Source organism: Ruditapes philippinarum, unplaced genomic scaffold, assembly GCF_026571515.1.
Source record: "Ruditapes philippinarum isolate M1 unplaced genomic scaffold, ASM2657151v2 ctg285_1_1_1_1, whole genome shotgun sequence".
In the NCBI taxonomy this organism is placed as follows: domain Eukaryota; kingdom Metazoa; phylum Mollusca; class Bivalvia; order Venerida; family Veneridae; genus Ruditapes; species Ruditapes philippinarum.
The window spans coordinates 554,836-578,147 of NW_026858036.1; the positions used below are offsets into that span (position 1 = coordinate 554,836).

Here is a 23,312-nt window from a genome sequence, read left to right on the forward strand (position 1 = left end):
AACCAGAGTTCTGCATGGAATTAAATTCTTTGAACAATTTTTAAAGGTGACCACCAAAGGAACATTCCTGTGAAGTTTGGATGAAATTGGCTTAGTGATTTATTAGAAGATGTCATTTAAAGTAAAAGTTTACGGACGGACGCCGGACGAAAAGCGATCACAAAAGCTCACCCTGTCACTTTGTGACAGGTGAGCTAACAATTGTTGCAGTAGATTACTGTAAACAATTGTAACTTAAAGTTGTAAACAAATGTTACAACGGATTACAAAGTAAACAATAGTACAAGCATTTTGCTATCATTGCCGGGTAGTGTGTTTTTGTTGGATGACACAAAAATGGAACTGGATAGCTGGTTCTTTTACCTGTATAATTAGATAATAATATAAGGGCATTTTGGAGACACCTTGTTATTCTGGCCTATCCACAATAATATTGTTGTGTGAATGCAGAGATATACCTATACTGTATTATGCTGATTAGTATAATGAATTAACAATCAATTACAAAATGACAAGAACAAAATTAGCATCAAATTGTCAATTTTATTGATACTATTTTTACATAAATAAAACTGAATACAGTTCTTCTGCAGAAATTGCAAGGATTTCAAAACATTCATAATTATGCACATAAACTGAAAGAAAATAACACATTGGTCCAACTTTTAAACAGGTGTTGATAACTATACATAATTGGAATGGATTTGTTGTCAGTTGTTCTATTTCAAGTTCAACCAAGAAAGTGACACATTTTGTAATAAAGACAGAATCCAAAACGGAAAGTGTTAACTAACAGTTCAATATTAATACATAATGGTATAATGGAAATGTTTACTGAAAATAATGTAAACCACGTTTCATTACAAGTATGAAACTAAGAATAAGTCCTCTTGAACCTGCATACAATGGCTTTCCTGACGTTATTTTCACATTTTTTTCAACTAAGAATGATGTTTTGCCATCAATATTTGTCCAACAGCTTCCATCAGTGCTATTTTACAATGCTTACAATACCTCTTCATACCTTAGCATCTTACACCTTAGAATTTGGTTCCACATTAATTATTACATTTTTTAAAACGTGTACAAACTATGAAAGTAATTATACACTGACATTTAACTTGCTGAAGCAGGTCAAAAAGTTAAAACAGCACAATTGCTTTTTTGAACCCTTTAACCTTCAATAATACAAAACTTGAACAACAAAGTTCATCATTCACATTTTCAAACAAGTATCTTTCAACTTTTATCAAATCTCTTATGCTAAATCTAACTCTACATTCTGCAAAAGCTTTGGGTTTCCAATCCCAAAATTATGTTGGATAAGTTGATAACAGATGTGCACAAAAACATCTGAATATCAGAATCTTGAATAACAACAAGAGCTGTCGGTAGGACAGCAACGCTCGACTATTCTTAGTGCTTGATAGTAAAAACAAAATGCTTGATACAGTTACCTCCTCCAGTTTACAGGTTGGGGTGATGATGGTGAACAAGTGTGCAAAGTTTCAAAGCCATATGTCCATGGACTTTGAAAATATTTGAGGTATTACAGAAACCTTAACGTAAATTCTAAGTCGAAAAAGGGGCATAATTCTGTCAAAATGCTTGATACAGTTCCCTCCTCCTGTCTACAGGTTGGGTCATGATGGTGAACAAGTGTGCAAAGTTTCAAAGCCATATGTCAATGGACTTTGAAAATATTTGAACTATTACAAAAACTTTAACATAAGTGGTTACGCCGACCCCAACACCGACGCCGACGATCGGGTGACTACAATAGCTCTACTTATTCTTATCGAATAGTCGAGCTAAAAAGCAATTAACCAAATTCGAGGGTTGACTGCAAAACAGCCGTAACTTATATCTATGATATCAAGGACTTACAACAGTTTTGCAGTCGATCCTTAGTTGTACAAATATCAATTTTAAAAATCTAAGTATATGATTCAGCAAATCTTTGATCATTGACATACATAATGTATCATATAACTAACAATTTATTATAACAATATAATTCATGTCTGACATATATTCCATAAATGTTACATATTAACTGCTTGACTGGCTTAAGATGACAACTGTCTATATTGCCCTCCTGATTCATGTGATGAACTTCAACTACTTAAAATGTGGAGGCTTCCATTGCTTCTTTAGAATATTACAATATACAAGACACAAATAAAAATTAAACATAAATCATTAAAGGCTCTAGTAGTGATGGGTTTCATCAGACATCAGGTGTGTATTATTTTATGCAACATTTGAGTAGAATCACTGAAAGAATCCAAAGCCCCAGAAAGAATTCGAACACACAGCAGAGAAGATCAAGTTGTTGGACAAGCAGGCTGGCCAGACTTTAATACAGATTATCTAGCGTTCAGACGGTTGAATCCTGAGCTTAATATGAACAATTTCATAAACTTTGTTTTTTGTATAACATAGTTTGGACACATTTCTATAAACTGAAAACAAAAGGTCAATTGTGTTTGTATTTAAGAAAATGGTACTGACAAAATAAGCTAGATATTGCATGTTTTATTTGACTTTAAAATCAAGATTTAGCCATAGAAAATTAATACTTTCCTATATGTTATAACAGCACAAATAAATGTCCCGAATTTTGATTTGCCAGTTCCTCGGGTCATATTTATCTCATTTAGATTGTATATCCTATCAACAACTTGTATAACTTTAAATATTTTCCAAAACAAAGATCACAGTTAAATTCTATAGTTAACTTGTAATAAATCTTTCTTTTAATTTGTTCAACTTGCCCAAACCCTAAGAAAGCATGTCAAGTTTCTTTACCTTTTTCCCACAATGAACAATTATTATGACTTTAATTTATCATATCTATGCAAAAAATAGTTAAAACTCATACAAAATAAAAAGAGATATAATTATATATAACAATAAAGCACCAGTAGTATCTAAATAAGAAACCTTAAAGGTTGCTAAACATTGCTAAATTGAAAATGTTGTAGGCTCAATTTGATTGGGCCTGTTTGTGAGTGAAAAGTCTGTGTAAAAAAAACAACAAAGAACAAGAACAAACAAACAAGAATATGTATGGTATGATTATTAAAACGAACAAAACAAGATGGGTGTAATTAATTTCACAGGGCTATTATAACTTTATTCATTAACCAGCCCTTTCTTACTAAATTATAGCATTTGTTCTTAGTAACAAAGCCATGTCACTATTCCACTTGTAGTCTTACACCTATAAAATCAACCTCTCTTTTTTTTTACAGAAAAACAAAATGTGTTTGTGAAACACAAATACCCTGATCACTAATGAAAAGCTATGGTGAAATACAAATGTATCATGTATTTCGGTAATTAGACAAAAAAAAGTCAAAGGTCATTTATGGGTTATAGTCATATTATTAATAAATAAAAATCGAAAATCTTCTGCAGTTGCAGGCCCATGCTTATAGAATGACAACATTACTGCCAAGCAAGGTAAAACATGTTTGTGAAGAGATAGAGAAATATTCAGGTAAAAATAATATGTCTCATCCTTTATCAAGTGATCTGTGGGCATAAAAAAACAACAAATTTAGATCAATTAAGATCCATTTTTCGCTAATAACACAACAGTTATGAAATGCATATAAACAATTATTTCTTAGTACACAAACTGTAAATACTCAAATCTTTATGCATTCAGCCTGGTTAAACTCGGATCCTAAATCTACTTATCAAAAGGTAGTCAAGCTACAGCATGATTTTAATAATATATAACCCTTCACACATTAAATATCTTAAATGTACATAAATCCATCTTTCAAACTGGACAAAATCAATTTTATTCTAGGATAAAAAGTTCTGACTGAAAAGTGAACAGTGCAGATCATGATCAGACAACATGGATATGCTGGGTAATCATAGTCGCCACTTGTGGCATAAGTAGATACAGCTGCAGTCGCAGAGTATGGGTAAATTACTTTTCAATACTCTATAGCTTTTAATGTGGAGAGTCAAGTTCACACAATTTTTTTTAACAACATATAGTAAGTCATATTGTCCTGAATATCAACACAAAAATAAACCTTTAACAAAAGCATAATATATTTCTTAATATAAAACAAAACATGTACACAGATACTGTAGACAATGTTATATTTATTACATTAAATGAACAATGTAAGTTGTTTTTCGTTTTTTTATGTACTTTTTTAACCACAAATTTTAAAGCTGAATTTCATTTACATTTGGCAACAAATGGCAAATCTGAGCTTAATTTTACATATTTTCATGATATAAATACAAAATGTAATTAAATGGATTTCATTTTTTTTTTGGTAGATTCATCTATTTCATATAACTGAGTGCATGCAAACGCATTAAAAACAACTTTTTAGGATTTCTGGCTGAATTTACAATTATGCAAAATTTAAAAAAAGAATGTAGTCTAAATACAGGACTGTAATCACAGTACAATTCTTAAAACAATATTAAGCACATGAGCACACAAAAAAAAGCTTTGAAAACTTGGATTTCTGTAAATCTTTAGCATGATTAGTGAAAAAATAAAAATAAATTTTCACCGAAAAATGGGATTTATATGTAAGTGATTGTTACCTATAGGATTTCAAAATAGAAATGAAATAAATATATCTTTTTTAAATTACACAAAAAGAGGTTTCATCTTAACATCACATAAAAACAAGTGAACAAGTTTGGAACAACATAAATTTGATGATTCAAAAAAATAAACGTGAAACAATTTGAACAAAATAATGAAATGTATTGCATACACGGCCCATTTTTTTAAGAAAAAATTAAATCATTCGGTTGATATGGGAGATTCCGAAATACTCTCCTGTGAAAGCGTCTCCAGAGAGCTTACTTGTGACTGTGTAACCAATGAATGATCTTCAGACTGGTCGGCCTCAAAACTTTCTTGTGAAGCCGGACTTCCCGACAGTGATTCGAGCGAATTTTCATTATTTACCTCAATTGACATACCCTCCAGACTGGTTTGCTTCCCCTTTTGCTGTTTCGTACCTTCTAATAACTTTGGTGATTCAGATTTTGATTTTTGGCTTCTAGTCGAGGCTCCCACAGGCTCGATGGCTGAATGTATCGGAAACTGACCGAGAATACTTTCTATACGAGCACGTTTTGCCTGATGCTGGCTGTCATTAATAGACGTATCATTTAATTTGGGCGACCCTTCTTTACACTGTTTACCAGGATTTAACATCATTATCATATTATTGTTCGGAGACTGCTGGACAACGTACTGGGTCAGATCAGGTTTCAGTCCCTCGAGAAATAAGTTTTTAGATTTTGGTTGCATTTCACTTGTTGACATGTCCTCCAGCTTGATTTTCTTAGTCATCAGTTGATCATATGTATTACTTTTCTGCTTGAGTACTTCCTTTCTCTGCTCATACTCACTGACTTTCTTCTTCAATTCTGTAACACAGAGATTCAGATTACATAATTAAATACTATTTTGGGGACACAATATCATTGTTTTGTTAGGGTTTTAAGTCATTCTAACACTATAAAGGTCATACTGGCAACTTTCCAGCTTTATTTCTGGTAGGATAACAATAGGTGATCATGCGTACATTACTGAAGCCACCAGCAGGCACCTGAGTAGAACCACTGACCTTCAACAACTGATATTAGCTAGCTAGAATCCAGTCAGTGGCAGGATACATACAAACTGTGGGGGCTGGTTAAATCACACTGGCAAAAGTAAAAGTTGCATTGAGACATTCCAGCTTTACTTGTAGACTTCAGTCTGAATTATTTCAAGCAAGACTGGGCAACAACATTCCATAAGCTAGCTGGATAGCTAGCTACCCGACATGAAAGACTTCAAAGTCCTCCATGGGATTCAAACCTACAGCAGTTTATGGTCAAGTAGCTTGAATTCAATGACCTTGACCACTTGACAATTGATACCCTTTGAAGGTCACATGATGTCTTCCAAGGTTTGTAGGATTTCAAGCACAAATGGATGCATAAGTTGAACATAAGGATATCTTCTCATATACCAGAATTTAATGTTTATGTGAATTATCAGCTTAATTACATACGTTCCATTTCTTTCTCAAGTTTATCTCTCTGTCTATCAAATTCAAACTTGTGGGCACATAATCTCATGTCTAGTTTGGATCTCATCCCCAACTCATTCACAATTCTAGAAGCTTTCTTTGCATCTACAATTAAACATAAATATAAGACAGTGAATGAATATACCTTCAATAATGAATTTACTTAACAATTTTAGGATTTTAAGTAACATGGACACTGAAATATAACATTCGAGCTTAACTGTTGGAGGAACACCTCTGATGTCCCTCTGTGTATTATTTTGGGAAGTAACAAGTACCCAAGTAGCACCATCTATGTTCTGTAAGAAAGCTGGATAGCTCCCTGACATGATAGAATTCAAAGTCCCTAACAGGATTCAAACCTGCAGTAATCAGGGCAAGTGGAAAAGTTCTAAATGTCTGGTACATGTGATATCAACAAACACACACACACACACACGCACACACATGTTTATTATTGTGCAATAATAATGCAAATAAATTTTCTCACTGATCAATAGCGGATATGTTATATGCAATCATGTATAACCCTGTATAAATATATTGTTAGCAAAATTTTCCCTTTATAATCATCTGATCACTAAATATATATTACAAACTGCCAACACCTTCCAAAATCTACTTAACAAAAGAAATTAATTTGTTTTCAAATTCATTATCTTTTTTTTATATCAATATTTTTAAACTGTAAGCAACATGCCTTTGCTCGGTATAGAGCTAGGCCAAACTCATTTTACACACCCTTGCAGTCTTACCAAGCTGTATAATGTTGGCAGCTCAAATTTTCATTTTTGATATTCAAATCCCTTAAACTTTGAATGATCTGTTCCTAATTCAAAGTAGGGCAAATTGATTACAGAAATTCAAACAGCTTAATGCTCTTAGCTCAAACCCAGGACAAACCTCACAATGTATCAAATATAAAACATTACCTCCTACAGGAACATAGTTTTTGATCATGCTAGCTTTAAGGACGTCCAACTTGGATTTGACTTCACGAAAAAACTCGTCAATCAGACCTAACTGAACAATGGCTCGCCAGAACATAGCATCTTCTGTAAAAATAAAGTAAACGTTAATATTACAAGCCTTGCCTCCCAATATTCCTTCTTTTTTTATTTGATTGGGTTTTACATCACACCAACACAGTATAGGTCATTTGGCGCCGTTCCAGCTTTACTGGTGGAGGAAGACCTCAGGTGCCCTTCCTTGCATTATTTCAGGCATGGACAGGCACCTGAGTAGAACCACCGACGTTCCGTAAGCTAGCTGGATAGCTTCCTCACATGAAAGAATCCAAAGTCCCTGTCGGGATTCGAACCCATAGTGGTGAGGGACAAGTGGTTTGAAGTCAACAACCTTAACCACTCGGCCACGGACGCCTTTCTCCCAATATTCAATTTCTAGACTGTTAATACTATTATTATAATCCCTGGAGCCTAGATCCCTAATCCCTATCAGCAGTATTTTCCTGTCGATCAAAATTTGAAAAATCGTAAATTTTGACTACTTAATCAAATGTCTAGAAAATATTAAAATTCACCCAAAAAATATACAGAGGTAGGTGCCAATGTCTAAAACTATGCTGTTGTTACTAAATGGACATACTTCATAACATTGATAACAGAAGTGATCAGAAAAATATCATAAACTGGGCCATTATAAACACGGAAAATCATAGCTGTATGTACAGAACATGATATACTTAATTGAAATCAGTTAAACAGGTAACTGTATTATTCTGAATTATAGAAAATTAATTATAAGTGATTAATTATAAGTATTGAATCATTGATATTTCAGTGTATCTTTACAATGTTTGTCATCAGATATTGATATATCGTTGATATGCTTTAAACAGAATCAATGACAGCTTGAAAAGTCAAACATACTGTGAAATTTGTATACTGCATTTTCTGGAAAGATAAAAAACAACTATTTTACAAATGTTACACCAACCATCATCTTCCTCCTGACCATTGGTAGACACCTGCACAATTTGCATTGGCATGGCCTGGTCCCCTGATGAACTAGTACCATCACTGTTCTGACGCAGGTTCAATACATTTAACAACCGTAGTTGTTCCACATCCGGTTTAACGTCCACAGCATCGCCAAAACTGTCCACCTCCTTCATCAAGTTTAGTGAATCCTGCAAAAAAATTAATAACAATAATCTGTTACCACAGCAACATTTTTTTTTTATATCTCTTGTTTTTCTAAATCAAAGTTTGTATTTTCAACAAAACATTTTATATTAAGCATTACATTTAAAGATCATTAGTTGAGCTTTAAAAATATCCTACACAATTTGTACAGTGATCTTGAATTTTGAATTCTAATCTGTCCATTTTGAATTTGACAGATTATTTATAATGAAAATGAAAGATTGGAGCAGAAAATAGTAGAAATCTCGTCAAATTTAAGAAAAATACTGGAAAGTCTTGCGCTACACTTATGCGAGGTATAACAAGAGGGCCATGATGGCCCTGAGGTCGCTCACCTGTATATAGGCCCCCCCCCCCCCAGGCCAATTTTTACCCAAGGGCTTTTATTTGTTTATTTGAACAGACTTGGTAGACACCCATAAGAAGATGTTTAATGGTAAACATCTAAGTTCTAGCTCATTGGGTTTTTTAAAAGAAGATTTTTAAAGTTTTTACTATACACATATAGTTAAAAACAATGACACCCCTGGGGCAGGGCCAGTTTTGACCCCCGGGCTTTTATTTGAACAAACTTTGTAGATATTTACTTAAAGATGTTTCATGCTTAATATCTAAACTCTAGCTATTTGGGTTTTTTCAAAGAAGATTTTTAAGTTTTTGCTATACACATATAAGGAAAATCAATGACCCCCCCGGGCGGGGCCAGTTTTGACCCCAGGGCTTTTAGTTGAACATACTTGGTAGACACCCATTAGAACATGTTTCATGCTAAATATCTTAGCTCTAGCTCTTTGAGTTCTTTAAAAGAAGATTTTTTAAGTTTTTGGGGCGGGGCCAATTTTGACCCCAGGGCTTTTATTTGAACAAACTTGGTAGACACTCATTAGAACATGTTTCATGCTAAATATCTTAGCTCTAGCTCTTTGGGTTCTTTAAAAGAAGATTTTTTAAGTTTTTAATATATGCATATAGGGAAAATCTATGACCCCCTGGGGCGGGGTCAATTTTGACCCCAGGGTTTTTATTTGAACAAACTTGGTAGACATTCACTAGAAGACGTTTCATGCCTATTATCTAAGCTCTAGCTCTTATGGTTCTTTAAAAGAAGATTTTTATGCATATAGGGAAAATCAATGACCCCCCGGGGCGGGGCCAATTTTGACCCCAGGGCTTTAATTTGAACAAACTTGGTAGACACTCACTAGAAGATGTTTCATGCTTAATATCTTAGCTCTAGCTCTTTGGGTTCTTTAAAAGAAGATTTTTTAAGTTTTTACTATATGCATATAGGGAAAATCAATGACCCCCCTGGGACGGGGCCAATTTTGACCCCAGGGCTTTCATTTGAACAAACTTGGTAGACACTCACTAGAAGATGTTTCATGCCAAATATCTAAGCTCTAGCTCTTACGGTTCTTTAAAAGAAATTTTTTTAAGTTTTTACTATATGCATATAGGGAAAATCAATGACCCCCGGGGTGGGGCCAATTTTGACCCCAGGGCTTTTATTTGAACAAACTTGGTAGACACTCACTAGAAGATGTTTCATGCCAAATATCTTAGCTCTAGCTCTTTGGGTTCTTTAAAAGAAGATTTTTTAAGTTTTTACTATATGCATATAGGGAAAATCAATGACCCCCTGGGGCGGGGCCAATTTTGACCCCAGGGCTTTTATTTGAACAAACTTGGTAGACACTCACTAGAAGATGTTTCATGCCAAATATCTAAGCTCTAGCTCTTAGGGTTGTTTAAAAGAAGATATTTAAAGATTTTTCTTTCGGTTGCCATGGCAACCAGAGTTCTGCATGGAATTAAATTCTTTGAACATTTTTTAAAGGTGACCACCAAAGGAACATTCCTGTGAAGTTTGGATGAAATTGGCTCCGTGGTTTATGAGGAGATGTCATTTAAAGCAAAAGTTTATGGACGGACGCCGGACGGACGGACGGACGCCGGACGAAAAGCGATCACAAAAGCTCACCCTGTCACTTTGTGACAGGTGAGCTAAAAACAGATAGAATAATATTTATTGTATATTTATCGTCCAAAGAGCAGTTTTATGGTTCACTTGACAAGTTAACGAGGTGTCTCAGGCTCTATTTCTCAATCCTTGATTGACCAACGATACTTATGATCTTTTGAATGAGACCTTAGACCTGAGTTATATAAAAATATATCAGTGATCATATGAAAGCACCTGAGTCGCCTCTGAAACCAGCAACTGCTGTGTGATGCCCAACCTGAAGAATAACAACTTACTTTGCTAGGTGCATCACAATATGGGCAAATTATATACATAAGAAAATAAGTAAATACACAGAAATGAAAGAATTGTATCTTTCTAAGGCTTACATTAGAAGAGTATTGCTCATTGTCGAAGAAAACACTGGATTTCAGTCCATTGGACGTTGTTCTTTTGCTGAGGGCCGGTGATAATAATGAAGAGTTTAATGAATCAGTAACACTGATGTTTGCTGCTGTTTTGTTGCCCATCTTGGACTTACATCGCCCTGTACACAGCTCGGCATGGTTGTAGAATTCTAACTCACCAGTGTCCAAGTAGCGTCTGAAAATACAGGCAATGTTTAATAAAAATTTATTTCCAAATTCACTTTACCAATGATTTTTTTTGGAATAAAATAGTAGCAAGATATAAGCATTTTCCATATCAACAAAAACTCAAGAAAATCTTTTGAAAATTTTCCCTGAGATCAGTCAATCATTAAACTTGTGGCCATTTATAAAACATACTATTTAAATGTTTACAGGTTTTTGTTAAATCTTCACAGATTTCTGATGGTAACTTGAAGCAAATATTTCTCCATTCAAAATCATGGGCTCTTGTAACAAAAAGTTAATGGTTAAAAAAATCATCCACTTAGAAATCTGTACAGTTTAGCAAAAGGACCTTATCATGATTTTAATTCTGAAGACAATCTAAGTGACACAAAATCAGAGAATTACAATGAATTTTAACATACTCTAGTGAGGAACATTTATTCCATTGGATAGGAAATATGAATTAAAATCTGCCAAATAAATTGTACCTGATTTTCTTTCCATTTATTCTAATTGCATTTTTCCAGTCTTTCAGACTGCCTTTGTCAGCCATTACATAGAATGTCTTTGGGGTAATGAACTGTCCTTGGAACTCGATGCATTCTCGATTGATTCCGGGACAGATAAATCTGTGTCTGTGTAAAACAGCATGTAAAACTCCACTTGTGATGTTAATAGTTTCTGCATCCGGGTCTATATCCATTGTTTATGCTGTTTTTTATATCTAATTCTTGTACATTTGTGTCCTGTGTATAAATAATCTGGAAAAAAAAGAAAAGATTATTAAATATTTGGAAGATAGAAGAGAGTCACTTAATATATATATTATACACATTAAAATGCTAACTCCAATGTTACAGGTTGAAGAACATTAATGACCATAAACATTAATCTTTAACCTACTAAACTGATGGATTTGCCATGTTAGAATTTGTGACAGTCCTCTTGCAGATAAAGGGATTTCAACATTATAATACAAAACATGACCTTAACCAACTGTTGATTGGTATAGAGCCTGGCCAGACTGCACATTATAAGTGAGTATTAAGGTTAATGGCTTTTGATTCCAGTAGGTACAGGTTGAAACTTAATGATTTGTTAAATAATCAAATAACATGTAATGCATACCTAGATGACTGTCCAAATACACTAAACAGCAATTAGTGAAATATCTTCCTCTTGTAAACATCCTGAAAATCAGGAAATGATAAAATAATCAAACAAGTTTAGGCTTCTTTTTTTAACAAAATTTTCAAAACTTACTCTTTAATGGATCATATGATTATTCATTACTTTCACATCATGTCAGCATTGATAATAAAGTGATCCCCTGAGTATGAAATTTCAAATTTAATTTGTTGCTATTCATACTGTTTGCATTACCTACAGTCACAAAACAATATCCAATTGACTAATAAAGAATTTTATTTCACACTGTGACACCTTACAACATATAACCAATGGACCTTTCCGGTGTTTACAGTTTTATGTAAATTGGCTTGTTATCCAATCGCTACACTGAGATAATACATAGTCACTGGTTGACCTGGTTTGCACAAAAGAGCACAATCATGCTAATGTTTGTGATACTGTTTGTGAGCAGTTGACCTAGCAATGAATGGAAAAGGTGTGGCTAAATGTTCCGCTACGAAAAACCGGAAAGGTCCATGAATTTCATCTTTTAGTGTTTACAATGTTCAATAGAATTCTTTATTGGTAATCAGTAAGACACTTCATCCCTCAACCCTTATTTTTTCTAGAGTAAATATTTCCATAACAGAATTACACATTTTATTTGTTAATTACTTTATTTTTAGTAATTTTGATAAAATTGGTAACTCCTGGCAATTTAATTTTAGTATATTTTGAACATTTGAACAGTATAACATGAAAGATTAAAGTTCATAACAACAAATAAATATTTTACAGTTAACACCCAATTTAGGCTTTAAATATACTGTATTATATTCAGTCTGAAAATCTTTTTTTTTTTGGGGGGGGGGGGTGACCTTAAAACCCTTAGCTCAACACACAAAAAGCAAACATTATATATGTATAATTATATATAAACCTACTCACAACCGAATCTCTAAATTCTAAGTCAATTAAATGCTAAAGATAAATAAAACAATTTTTTTAATTCCCACTTTAGGCTTATAATACTTAAAATACGTCATTCATTTCTTCCCAAATAAGCTGGACCAAGGACCCTATAACCTTATCAAAAATAGTTTTGACAGTGTATTTGTATTTTTCAATAATTTTCACAATAAACAATTTGGTAATGTGGAAAAAATCTCCAGCAGTGATTTTTCTCGCTTAATTGGGAAGAGGCCTTAGCCTCTTGATTTTGGGGAAAATTATCTAGAAGAAAAAAAGCAGGTTTAAGTTCAGATTTGTGGGAAAACTGCATGATTTTAAAGAAAATTTCAATTGGGCAAAGGCCCTTTATCGCAGTCTGTTATATAAGTAGGAGTCTATAATTGGTACGTTTAACACAAACAGAAAAAAAAGATAAAAAATGTCAGATGATTCACACTACATTAATCAGGCCTTCTATTATTTTGTTTGATTGTTTGGCATTTGATAACAAATCCAATTTTTAAAAAACAAATTATAGATCTATATAAAAGAGGAGTACACAATTTAGTATTTACTTAAGTATGGATTCTTCAAATTATATAAGAAATATTGTCTACATATAATTAAAGTCAAAATCAGTAGATCTATAAAAACAAAGTATTGTATTTAACAAGACACTACTTAAGAAAGCTTTTTAAAAAATCGGTTCATTTCACATCTCCTCAGGCTGCACCAGCTTCTTTTCTTACATGCCTATCTATATATTGATCATAACAAACCTAATAAGGTCACTTTTAAACCATTTCAGACAACTTTAACAACTATATAGACAATGTCATTTACTCCCTTATACCTTGATATATCAAATCTTTCTGTAACAAAAGCTCGAAGTTAAAGAGAAGGCTAATTTATGCCGAATTTGGCTCGAAAATTAGGACACGACTGCAAGCTTTGTAAACAATGTAAACCGAAAGTAGAATTGACGTTATATGGCGGGACAGAACGTTTTAACATAATGATATCATCATCTTAAAATAAATACCGCAATAACGTGAGTTTATTACCATTTTTTTCCGCTTAATACCTCGTGCGTTAACCAACAACGTCTAGACCTCGTCTCCAATGGCGTCACGGAACGTTATTTCTGTGACGTCACAGTAAGAAAATCTCGCTTGATGCGAGAGTGGGCGTGGTTAAATGGCGGCTTCCTGAATGTAAACATACGTAACGTAAAATGTTTTTCTAAGCTCTAAGCGTATTTACCAAATATGATATAAAACTTGCAGATCATTAATGAAAACTGACATTATCATTGTGGTTACAAATGTAATTCTTACTATCAAACTGATAATTTAACAATGGTCGACAACGTTGTGTTTTACCGTTGTAGTAAATTAGATGGGTGGGGTAAAACCAATATTATTCGTACACTAAATTAGTCGACCTCATTGTACATGTCACTTTTTATAAGTAAGCTTAATGCTGTGAATCGTTCATACCACAAGTTTAGCTTACCAAAGTTCCTTTTAGGGCAAACTTGAGGGGAATGATAGTCCGTTAGGGGACTAATAAAGTTTCCTAAACATCACAAGGTATCACAAGGTATGTATTTTTAAAAAGGAAATGGTTGTTAGCCGTACGGGCCTGTACGGCTTGCCAAAAGTTCTAGCCGTACGTGAGTCACGTACAACTAGTCAGGATGCACTGTATTGTCTAACCGTACGGCACTTTTCAAAATTATATGCATATGTTATTTTGTGTCTTTAAACAAGGATTTTAATCAAGTCTCTGCATAAATTTGTCCTCATGTTCACTTTAATAAAGATGCTCCGTCATTTTGTAAAAAAATGAATACGAACTTGTAAGCGTTGTATAATCTATCTTGATAAAAGTGTCAAAGTTGCATGTTATAAGTTATACCGTCGTTGATTTTCATGCTTATCATTTGTTGTTTCATTTGTATGAAAGATGAATTATTAAATCATTATTGTTAATTAAGCACATGGATCAAATAAATATTGGTCGGAGTGGAATAAATAAATAAATAAAAAGAACATTGAAAAAGAAAACTGTGATAAGCAAAAATAATTGTATAATTTTCAAATACAGAAGATAAAAATCGAACATAAAAGCACAATCAATTAATTAGCCTTAAGTACGGCTAGCCACTTCCTTTTAAAAATTGAAGCAAGAGATTGATTTTCGTAGTTGATAAATAAATTGTTTACAATGTCAATCTGAACATCTTCGGCTAATATAAAATAAGGCAAGCCTATGTACGAGAAAGTCGTCAAAAAATTCCTTTCATTGTTCCGTTTTAATTTTGTCATTTGGTATTTCATGCATCGTTTCTGTTTTCACTCGTCAATTATTATTGAGCTACATTGTAAATGGCGGTGCCTGACTAGAATTGACACTGAAAATTTCATTGATAGGTATAGAATTCTATATATTTTTTATTTGTTTTTTATTTGATTTTCTTTTTAATACATATACATCTGTAGTCTATAGCCGGACAAGCCAAAGCCCGGGACGGTGATACTTGGACTTAAGGACTGTTAAGGACTGTTAAGCAGTATCAATTGGTATGACTTGATAGAAACGGGCAATAACTGACTGGACAATTTAAACTTGAAATAGATGCAATAAGCTAATAGACTCGTCCGATTCGAAGGGAGAGCACTGTGTATTTACAGAAAATAAAGGAATAAATTAAACTCGCAAAATGACATTTATATAATAGTTTAATAGAACATTTTAAGATACAATGTGTGATGAGTAATAACATATTTGCCATTTTTTTCTAAACTTTGCTTCTTTTGTTCAATGATCACAATTATACTGTTTTATGTCGTCTGCTGCTAGTAACTGTGTTTACCTCTAAACTAAAAGTAAAACTTCTTGATATCAAAATGGCGCTGTTCATAGAAAAAAAATGGTGCTCTCCATATACATTCTCAATGCTTTGGATTTCTTGGTGAAGTTTAAATATTGTCACCTCTCTGTGAGCTTCATCAAACATATAGTACTTCTCATGAGAAGGAAGAATAATTGACCGTAGGTACATGTAGCACTACTACAGTTACCATGCAATTGTCTACTAAATTCTATATACTTGTACCCAGCATTATTTATGTTTTAGTCAATTAGACATACATGTACATGTACATTTTGTGTTGTTGACATAAAACAGTTAAGCGTTTTATAATAATTTGTGTCACATGTCAAAAGCTTGTGGATGATCTTCTTATGCACTGTTTGCATGGTTAATTTCAGTACTGAGTTGTATTAGTAGAATTTAAGCAACGATTTTACAGACACAAGTTTACCATTCAAACACTTTACTGAGCCATATTCTACCCTGCAGTCTCTTCGACCCTCTTTTTATGAAATCAGATTCACTTCACTTCCTCTACCAATTTTCTATGAAATTTGATCACCGCTGTGGGTTCGAATCCCGACAGGGACTTTGGATTCTTTCATGTGAGGAAGCTATCCAGCTAGCTTACGGAACGTCGGTGGTTCTACTCAGGTGCCCGTTCGTGCCTGAAATAATGCACGGAAGGGCACCTGAGGTCTTCCTCCACCAGTAAAGCTGGAACGTCTCGATATGACCTATACTGTGTCAAAGTGACGTAAAAACCCAAAACAAACAAACAAACAAATTTTTTAGACAAATGGAGATGAAAAATGTTAAAATTTAATGCAATCAATGTTAATTGTTGATTTACAATGCTTTTTATAAGTTTACACTAGCAGAAAAAAAACAACAGATGAGTGGTGAAATATCTTACCAATTTTGGGGTCTGATATTCGTGTGAAGTGTCTGGAGGCATAATAATGTTTTCAAAATTGAAGGGTTGAAGTGTCATGTAGTGTCATGTCATCGATAGAAACAATATTGATGTATCATTAATATTTTTCTGTCAATCAATAATCGATACACATTTCAAAAAATTGAGAATTTTGACTTATTCGGGGCTAGAACTGGCATTTTTTCTTTTAGGCACTTATTTTTCGTGGCGAAAATTTCTTGCGGCTGCCCGTATTTTATTTTCAAATAAGGCAATGGTATGGCATGAGATACTTAGAAAAACATAAACTTTAACCAACTTTATTTTGGTAGCTACATTTGTATCACATTAACTACTGACTTTAAATTATATATGTTAAATGTGTTATTAACACATTTAACATATATAATTTAAAGTCAGTAGTCCTGAAAAAAGCTTTCAGCTCAGTATTAAACTATAACATTTGCCAGGCTATGTTTGGCAGCAAGGTTCCCATAAAATCTAAGTCAGTGGCATGACAGTGACAGCAGAACCATTTCCATTGTGCTGCTTCAGCTTACTTGGTTACAGACCTGGGGATGATTACATTGATCAGTAATTGATTTAATTACAATTACTTTCAGATTTTATTGTAATTGATTACAATTGATTACTCAGACTTGCCTCTGTAATCAATTAAATTACAATTACTTTAAGAAAGTAATTGATTGATAATTGATTACATTCAATGTATAACTATAAACAAAACTTTCTTAATGCCATTTAATATATACATTATATACACAAAGGATTTCCAGCTTATCAACAGTCATCAATTTAACACACTTTTAGTTACTGTCTCATCACTTTATCATATTTTAGCATTGCACTTTAGCATCATAAGTTCATGAAACGGACGTCAGTCAGTCAGACTGCATCCAAGTTGGTTAATGGCAAAGATTTGACTTGAAGATTATCTGTTTCTGAAATTATAAAAAGAAACATGTTTGAAAGTAAGAAGAATGAAGAAAAGAGTATTGAAGAATTCTAAACTAAGATGACTCAGGAAAAAAAATCACATATGTGTACTATTCATTTAAGTGTACAGTAATCAGTAAAAAAAACATAAAGGCATTTTATTTTGTACAATGTATTATGCTTCTTGGCTGAATCTTTCTTAAATATTTGACAGTCATATGCCATTTGTAAATGAATGCTTCTGTGAAAGCTTTAGACAAAACTTAAATTTGGTAATATTGATATTTCATTTGAAAGGGAAGTTACAAATATAAACCAGTCAATGACCAACAAAAAGTAGACTGTGTTGTTTGTTTTGAGATAAAAAGTGATGAAACGGAAGTTGTAGATGGAAAACTAAATGTGTACTTTCCCATTCTTAAAAATAGTTATTAGCAAATGCTAAATTTAGATTGGAGATTCCAAAATAATATTGATTAAATGTCTAGAAATTGGGAAAATTCACCCAAAACATTTTGCAAAAGTCTAAGCCTATCCATGCATGTTTTATTTAAAAGCAAGAAATTTTGTACATTGAACTTAGTCTTATAGAAACATTTCAAACTTTCCAAATTTATTTTTACAGGTATTAAAGGAGTTTAATTAGATCATAGAAATAATGTCCGAGTCAACTTTAACACCTCAAGCACCTTTAGATCTAGGTAGGCTAGAGACTGAAGCTAAACTGGCGGCGACCAAGTATGTGGCCAATCTGTTACAGGTATGTATTTTCTTTCATATGAGACTGGTGTTTCCATTAGTTTTACCCATGTTAGAACTTTCATCTAGCATTGAGGATACCAGATGGGATGCATGCTGTAAAATTACATCATTTCAGTGCATGATGATGATATCATAGATGCCGTTATAAATAAAGTTATAAATAAAGTTGTAAATTTGTATGCTACTTTAAGAAAATAGTGACAGTTGAAGTGACATGAAATTATCAAATAGATTTTTTGAGGTAAACCATTTTAAGATGGTGTAGACTATGCAAGTTTGCTGTTTGCATTGTAAAATTGATTCCTTGGGTACTCACCAATGCGCAGCCGTACATCAGGATGGATATTTTAATTAAAAACCGCAACATGTGGCCGACATTATCATTGAGAACTTACTGTGATAAGATTTTTTGAGAAATAAAGTGATTTAAGATTAACTAATGCACGTAATTTCCTAAAAATTTACTTACAATTTGTCAAAATATCCAAAAGTAGGAATCTGTCGGTATTTAATCAACTTGATTAGATAATTGGGAAGAAAAACTATAAAATTCAGAAGTTTTAAGCATAAGATTCACAAACATCACATTACTTGTAAAGCTCTGATAACTACATGTACTTGCTTTATTTTAACAGAGACCAGACCAGCTAGAGCGAGTTGACCAATATAGGAGGAGAGTTGCTAGGAAAAAGGTTTTTATGTCTCATTTAACTTTATACAGTCAGTTTAATTAATTTGTTTGTAATTTGGTTTTTATATTCACCTTTGTTTAATTAGTTTTCAGTGACACAGACACTGTTAAGGTGACATGGTGACTTTCCAGCTTGGTTGGTGAAGTAACCACTCAAATGACTCCATGCATTATTTTAGACATGTGTAGGCATGTGTAGACCTCCAAGCATTATTTCAGTGTAAAGGGGCACCTGAGGAGAAACACCGACATTCCATAAGATAATCATTATTATTAAGAATATACATGTATGCACACTGTTGTAAATTATAACAACAGGAGTATGTAATATGCCATTTGTAAACTCACTTTACATGTTAAGTATGAAGATTTCCCATAATTACAGTTGTTTATGTTTTTTTTAAAAAAAAACTTTTCTTTGAAAAAAAAAACTATGTACTGTAATAGATATACCATTGCTGCGTTGACGATTTCTGGGTTTGCGTAAATTATACCATAATCACGTGACCTTTCTTATGCCTCATGAGACGAAGTGGAGGGAGGTTGCATAAGAAAGGTCACGTGATTATGGTATAATTTACGCAAACCCAGAAATCGTCAACGCACCAATGGTGTATCTGTTTTAACCTATAGCTCCGCCCAGAAACACTTACTCCTTCGATCTTCAAAACTGAAAATTATACCATAGTCTGGGTATGGTATAATTTACGGTTATTGGAAATTATACTTGGAAGAATTTTACATAAGAAGCGCTGAAGAGCTATAGGTTAATTCATTGTATCTTGTAATTGCTTTTTTTTACAGCTATTTACTAAAATGATATCTGTTGATTGTAGGCTTCAGTAGAGGCCATGTTGAAGACAGCAGTTCAATCACAATTAGATGGTGTTAGAACAGGTCTCAATCAATTACAGAGTGCCCTTCATGATGTGCATGAAATCAAAGAAAGGTAACTCTTGATTATATTTCATTAGTATTAAGGGGAGTTAATTTTTCCTGTAACTATTTTAAAAAACTGTAGATCAGTTAAAATACACCAAAACAACACATATTTTTTTAAAAAAAAATCTTTACTAGTTTCGACTGTTGTCTTCATCTTCATCAAAAAACTGTAGAGGAATATGTGAGTGGACTCTTGTTAGTTAAGGTAGGCTAATATTATAGTTGCAATTATAAAGTTAGATAAATGATGGCAGGATCTTTTTAGAATATTGAAAGGGAGAGAAATGTTGCTTTGAATTTTAGTTGCATGATACATGTACATTTGTATAATTAGTAGTATCATAGTTTAAGCATGATCTTGGTCTGCACTGGTCAGATGACTAGAACCTGTAGCTGCTAGGAGGCAAAGATATCGGTTGATACTGTTATCCTTGTATTAAAATTATTTGTTGATATATTTCAATTTTAATTTTTAGTTTAGACCAAGTAGATGAGATATACAAGTCTCTGAAACCATTACAAGAGAAGATAACTACTGTCAGAGAGGAAAACAAAAATTTCTGTCAGGTATAGAGTTATTTCCCTTTGATACAATGTACACGATTATAATATAGAGAATAATAGGTTAGTGCCGTGGATGGAGAAAGTTTATCTGGCGAGGCGGAGGAATTTATTCGGTGAGCCGAAGGCGAACCCAATAAATTCCGGAGCAGAGCCAGATAAACTTTCTCCATCCACGGCACCAATCTATTATTCTATTTATCCTGTCACCGTTTTTTTTAAAGAATTTATTAGGCAAACTAGCTTTAATCACACTATCGGAAATGTTTCTATATAAACAAAGAAGGCCCGAAGCGTGCATTATTCTACAACAATGCACTCGCCGTTCTTATTATCTCCCTGTGTATTTTCACATTGAGGGCGCCATTTTGTTTGAAAAAATGTGATAAAAAAAAACAATTTTTTGTCGAATTTTGTTGTGAAAACTATCTAGAATGAAAGAAAATGGTCTAACTAAGAAAATGAATTCGAACACCAATATCTTTTATTTAGTCGTTAACGCTGTACAGACGTTTAAAGTATTGTTTACGTGACGTCACAATGTAGCGCCAAACAGCACGTGCAAAACAATCAAATCAATTACGCTATTTTTAATGTCGGGCAAACGAGTTAAGTTTTACGTTTTATTTCACTTTTAATAAAAATTTTAATAATTTTTATTTCGCTTGAAAAATTATAGAGTGAAATAAAATAAACAAACAAAGTTTTATCAACGTTTACCCAAAATTCGTTATTCTACACACAGAAGATTTAACGACAGTTTTTATATTTTTTCTTGAAAAGTAGTCCGGCAAACATGCATACCACGTGATCAAGTGCCGTAGATCAGTAAAAATATACGGCACCTTGTTGTCGGGCCGAAATTGATACAAGTGACAGGATAAAATGGTATATTAATGTATCCGTTAAAAACGTTTTAAAAATTTGGCATACCTGAAAAAAGAAATACAACCCTCACTCAATAATATCATGTAGGACTGTCAATGGCAAAACATGCTATAACAATTTCAAACATTATAAACACAGTACATTAATTAACTTATAGTAATTTTCAAAAATATATTTTTCAAATTACCATTAAATTGAGAATTAATTCAGAATCTGCACATTCTGATTATCTCTATGTTATCTATAGTAACCAATAATTTCTTCAGTCAGATGAATCATGAAATCATCATCTTTTCTGTAAGAATTTTTTTCAAAATTACATTATTCATGTAATTATATTATATTTTTTATGATCATATTTTGGTAAGCTGCTAAAACCTTTTATCTCCTGATCTTGTACATTGAACTTTGACTAGGTTTGGATTTGCTAAAGTTTCTATTTATTGTTAATTTAAATAATTTATCAGTGTATTTAAATTGAATAACCAACAGGGTAGTGTCTGTTCAGACATTTTAGAAGAGCTTTGAATTGGTGGCTGCCATATAGGCAAGGACACAATGTTAGTTTGATGACAATTGTTATTTGATATCACAAACAACAAAGTATTTTTTTGCACTTAAATTATTGTTTTATCTTATGACATCATTTCCATTACATCACTTTAAAAATCGGCAAAGCATGTCGTTAGTTGTGGACCATATTGGTCAGATGAGGTTCATTTGATGATACATGTACTTTTACATCCTGTTTTCCAAAAGTTTGTTTTTGTGTTACAGTTAGCTACAGCTATGGAGAATTTAAAACACATATTTACTGTACCAGAAAGTGTGAGTAAAACAGAAGATCTTATCAGTGAAGGAAAACTACTTCTTGCTCATAAACAGTAAGTCTCTGGTTACATTTGATGGTTTTTAAAGTACTGGTACATTAATACTGAGTGGGTACGGTCACTTACTTCAATCCACTTGCTCCTTACCGCTGTGGGTTTAAATCCTGATAGGGACTTTGGATTCTTTAATGTGAAGAAGCTATCCAGCTAGCATATGGAAAGTCTGTGGTATTTACTCAGGTGCCTGTTCGTGCTCTTTCATAAACATTATGCACTTTCCAAGTTAAATTAGCATCAGTATTATGAACTTTGGATACATTGTCTGACAATGTTTTAGGTTTAATATTGTATAAACTTATCATTGCTAGGCTTTATCTTGTATTAGCTTATCTATATGATTAATATTTGTATTAACTTACCATTGCTAGGGTTTCTTTTTTATTAACTAAACAGTGTTAAGGTAAAAATTGTAATAAATTATCATTACTAGACTTTTTTTTTTTTTTTTAAATTTAACTTAACATTTATGTGGTTGATATTTGTATTAACTCACAATTTCTAGGATAAATATTGTATGAACTTCACATTGCCGAGGTTTATCTGTATTAACTTACCTTGTCTTGGGTTATTTTGTATAAACTTCTATTCCTATTTTAAATTTTGTATTAATATATCATTTGTAGGGTTTATCTTGTTTTGTACTAACATAATCGTGTTTAGGTTTAATTTTGTATGAACTAATCATTGCTAAAATGCTTATGTTACTGTTCAGTTGTATGAATGTAAAATTGGGTCAATATTTAACATTTTTAGGGTTAATATTGTAATAAGTTATCATTGCTATTTTTATCTTGTATTTACTTCTGTTTTTATCTTGTATTAACTTATCATTGCAAGAGTTTATCTTGTATTTGCTTCTATTTTATCTTGTATTAAATGATATTTGCTGCAGTTTATCTTGTATTAACTTATCATTGCTGGAATTTATCTTGTATTAG

The 23,312-nt window shown here is 32.7% G+C and overlaps 2 protein-coding genes across 6 annotated transcripts in view; one reads left to right on the plus strand and one right to left on the minus strand.

Annotated features, from left to right (window-relative positions):
- Positions 1-529: 529 nt before the first annotated feature.
- On the minus strand, positions 530-14,091 carry LOC132751892 (uncharacterized). Of its 2 annotated transcripts, none has more exons than XM_060742106.1 (8): positions 13,954-14,091; positions 11,936-11,997; positions 11,296-11,568; positions 10,601-10,814; positions 8,040-8,232; positions 7,013-7,135; positions 6,063-6,185; positions 530-5,430 (listed from the first exon to the last, which is right to left on the minus strand). In XM_060742106.1, the coding sequence occupies exons 3-8, from the start codon at positions 11,508-11,510 to the stop codon at positions 4,796-4,798; spliced, it is 1,503 nt and encodes a 500-aa protein (XP_060598089.1). In that variant the 5' UTR covers positions 11,511-11,568; positions 11,936-11,997; positions 13,954-14,091; the 3' UTR covers positions 530-4,795. The 2 variants fall into 2 exon arrangements, with proteins under 2 accessions (XP_060598089.1, XP_060598090.1); XM_060742107.1 differs by lacking the exon at positions 13,954-14,091 and adding an exon at positions 13,743-13,855.
- The window catches only part of LOC132751891 (exocyst complex component 3-like), a 33,491-nt gene continuing 24,164 nt past the window's right edge, over positions 13,986-23,312 (plus strand). Inside the window, exons 1-6 of one of the 4 annotated variants that reach the window (XM_060742104.1) lie at positions 13,986-14,113; positions 18,266-18,400; positions 19,038-19,094; positions 19,930-20,042; positions 20,512-20,602; positions 22,262-22,368. In XM_060742104.1, coding sequence (XP_060598087.1) covers positions 18,299-18,400; positions 19,038-19,094; positions 19,930-20,042; positions 20,512-20,602; positions 22,262-22,368 — 470 coding nt within the window. In that variant the 5' untranslated portion in view covers positions 13,986-14,113; positions 18,266-18,298. Of the gene's footprint in view, positions 14,216-18,265; positions 18,401-19,037; positions 19,095-19,929; positions 20,043-20,511; positions 20,603-22,261; positions 22,369-23,312 lie in introns of all 4 variants that reach the window. The other 3 variants (XM_060742102.1, XM_060742103.1, XM_060742105.1) reach the window with 3 other exon arrangements.